The 3,525-nt window shown below is 35.7% G+C and overlaps 1 protein-coding gene across 1 annotated transcript; it reads left to right on the top strand.

Moving 5' to 3' along the window:
- The first annotated feature begins 2,576 nt into the window (after positions 1-2,576).
- Positions 2,577-3,233, top strand: LOC148954959 (uncharacterized). The gene has a single exon (XM_089105814.1). It carries the CDS (start codon positions 2,577-2,579, stop codon positions 3,231-3,233), a length of 657 nt encoding a protein of 218 aa, XP_088961940.1.
- Positions 3,234-3,525: the final 292 nt, after the last annotated feature.

The following is a 3,525-nucleotide window of genomic DNA, read 5'->3' as shown; positions in this document are numbered from 1 at the left end:
TGTTAAACTGACCAAAAGGTAATATGTGCACACTACTACTATTGCTAACGCTGCTACTGCTACTACTATTATTATTACTGCTACTGATACTTCTACTACTACTACTGTGACTACTGCTACCACTAATGCTAAGGGTATGAAGGTGAAAATTTCAAGGAATTTGAGCGAAATTTGAACTTCGAAAAGGGCTCATTCGATTGAAAATAGAAAGGGCTAATGCCCTTTTTAATAGTCGAACGTCATTGGAGGGCAACTAGTCCCCCTCCCACTAAAAAACCCCCATTTGCCCATTACATTTAAAAACTAAATGTTGCCTTAAGATTACATCAAAATGCACTGTGTTAATGCTAATTCCCAATATGGCATCTCAGCAGTATCCCAAGAACGACTCTGGGTATTATGTTCAAACTTTCAGGGCTACTTCTGCTCTAAAATTTAGCCAAATCAAATTAGCATAAGTGTATCCAAGCTATCAAAGTAAGCAAACAGATGTTTTTTTTGCGAATGGTATCAAGTTTTCTATTTTAGGTCAACTAGAGGAGGTTTGAAACTAAATTAAACACTACTATTTGTGTCCAGATTTTTAAATGAGTGTATGTTTTTAAAAAGAGCTGAAAATTTTTCTCCAAAATACAAATAGCAGGCCAAACCATAAAGTCTTAAAAAAAACGAAAAGATTTAAAGAATTATTTTTTTTTCCCCTGAAATTTTCAACTTAATGCTCTAAGCCATTCCTGGGGTATAGCCAATACATCCTCTTAACAATCTATATACTCGTAGGATGTTTTGATTTAGTTATATATCCCTATTGAGTTCTTGTTTGGCATCTAACCTGCAAACATCTGTTTTGTTTTTAAGCCGGATTAAATTTAGAATAAATTACAGTGGACAGTTCAGGTGTAAGCATAAAAATTGCGATCATGCATTCATTATGTTAACATTTGTGTAGGGGCTAGTGCTGGCCAAATTGCATTGTAGAATAGATGATGTCATGCAGACAATTTTGTAGCTGGTTGATGCAGGAGTAAAAGTGTAGATTTTTTGAGGACCGTAGCTGATTCTTGAATGAATGGTGTTTGCCGTGCCTTTCAACGGCTGATGTACAGCACGCTAGAATCGCGTGGGTAGAGAAAGGTTCCGATTGAGGTAAGCGCCAGATTTTTTATTTTTTTTTTTATTAGCCGAGAATGGGAATAAGAAGAAGAATAAAGGAAATAATGACAAGAAGAAGTTGAAACAGGATGATCAAAATGTATCCCAAGAAGCTGGAGAAATTTACAAATCTACTCCAGTAAAGACAGGCCAGAAAAGGCCTTGTGATGAAGTCTCAGGAATGGACTCAACTTTTGATTTTAGTCTTGTGCGAGAATGCGAAAGGACAAATGCTGGTAGCATTTCCATGATTTTAGAAATGTTACAAACATTACAAAAAGATTTTTCAGATATTAAGTGCTCACTGAAAACCGTAGAATCTGATATGGATATTATAAAAAAAAATCAGTCGATCACCTTGGTTCGCGGTGTGCGGTTATTGAAGCTAATGCAAGCAAAACTGATGATGAAGTGGATAAACTTACTGATAAGACGCATGCGCAAGAGGTCATAATAAATGAACTTTGTACTCAAGTTGTCCTGTTAAAGAACCAGTCGATGTTGGTTCAAAATACGGATAAGAAGAATAATGTTCTGTTTTGGAATATTAAGCATGGACCGAGTGCAGATACTGAAAGCACTGTCAAACGTGTTCTAGTTGATGGGCTCGGGATTCCTGCTTCGGATATTCCATCTTTTTCTGTTGTTGAAGTTACGGACAATTTCGTAAAGATTAAAACTGCGGAATATCAAGGCCGATTTGCTATTATGAGTAATGCGAAGAAACTGAAAGGAAAAGACTTAGGTTTTAGCAAACCCGTTTTTGTGAGTGATGACGTAATCAAGGAAGTTAGATTGATTAGGAGGGAACTGCTTGAGAAAAGGAAGATTTTATAAGGAAGGGGGATCCAATGTTGGGTGCCTCCGGTGGTTCCTCCGGTATTGTGTATTCGTGAAAACGGGGAAGTTAAAAAAATGGGATGGTATGAAGCTATGAAATCTGCATGTTGATGTTGTTTTTTTTTTCTCTTTATATCTTTTTTTTGTATATTTATTTATGTAAGATGGTTCTTTTTTTTGGAAGAGTTATGTATGGTAAAAAGAGAAATGTTTTGTTAAGTAATGTTATATATTTTTTTTTCCTTGTGTATGATGCAGTTATGTATATTTGGCTAGTAGCCCTTAGCTATATGAGTTTAGAGTGATTTGGATGTGGTCTTTTATAAGGCTATTACCGTTTATTAGTTTTTGTTTTTATTTTATTTAATTTTGTTTTTTGTTTGTTTCAGGTTTTTGTGTTTTGGTGCCTGGTTATGGCCCCATTATTTCTTCGAACCTTGATGGTATAATGAAAATTTGGGGTAAGTTAAATGGTTTAGTTTCTCTCGCTTCATTCTCTTGCCCGTCTTTGGTGTTTGATAATGGTTGAAATAAATTTAAATTGATTGGGGGAACTTGAGAGTCGTCGTGTGGATTTTTCGAAGATGAGTGAGGGTACCATGAATGAAGACCAGGTTGAGGGTGGAATGAATGTTGAGTGTGTTGATTCAAAATATGTGTACCTGAATGAATTGAATGAATGGAAAGTTATGCAGGAGCTGAAAATGTATGGTATGAATTGTCGTGGTTTAAATAGTTCGTTTAATTATATTAATGAAGTTTCATCTAGGCTGGAACCTGATGTAATGGCTTTGACAGAAACTTGGCTGAAAGACCATAACTCTTCATTATTGGATATACCAGGCTATAGGTTGTTTCTTCGGAATCGAGTGGAAAGACAGCATGGTGGTCTTGCAACTTCGGTGAAAAATGGATATAATGTCAAGCCAAGGCCGGATATTGAAGAATATCGAGAAATTATTTTTGAATCAATGGTGTTAGAGGTTTCATTGTCTGGGCGCAAGTTATTTCTTGTTGTTGTTTATAGCCCCCCTTCAGGAAATGTGGATGAGTTTTTGGACCTGATGGATAATATGTTGGATAAAATACCGGATTCGCGAGTGCCTTGCTTTATAAGTGGTGATTTTAATATTGATTTGAATAATGTGCAACATGTGAATTCGAAGGCAAGAAGTTTTTTGAATATTATGTATAGTTATGGTCTTTCTCCTTCTGTTAATGTCCCAACGAGAAGAACTTGAGCTGTTTCATCTGTGATTGATAATCTTTTTTGGAATGTTAGCTGTGACTTGTTGCGAGTGTTAGTGAACGACGTTTCAGATCACTGTGCTACTTTGATCCGTGCAGCTATTAGTTGTTGTCGTCAAGGAGACGGTATGACTGGAGTTAAACCGCCTATAATTGATAAGAAAGCTATATATAAATATAGGACTAAACTTACGAATGAGTCATTTGAATGCCTTGATGGTACTGATTGTGTTAATGATAAATTTGGTAAATGATATGATAAACTGATTCAGATGTTATATGAAA

The sequence above is a fragment of the Artemia sp. Qi Xiang Cuo genome, chromosome 2 (genome assembly GCF_049724085.1).
Source record: "Artemia sp. Qi Xiang Cuo chromosome 2, ASM4972408v1, whole genome shotgun sequence".
Classification (NCBI taxonomy): domain Eukaryota; kingdom Metazoa; phylum Arthropoda; class Branchiopoda; order Anostraca; family Artemiidae; genus Artemia; species Artemia sp. Qi Xiang Cuo.
The sequence above is the reverse complement of the archived record's forward strand: the minus strand, read 5'-3'. Positions and strand labels throughout refer to the sequence as shown.

Excerpts from the sequence above, each read along its gene's own strand:
- LOC148954959 (XM_089105814.1), top strand. The coding sequence starts at position 2,577 with ATGAGTGAGGGTACCATGAATGAAGACCAGGTTGAGGGTGGAATGAAT.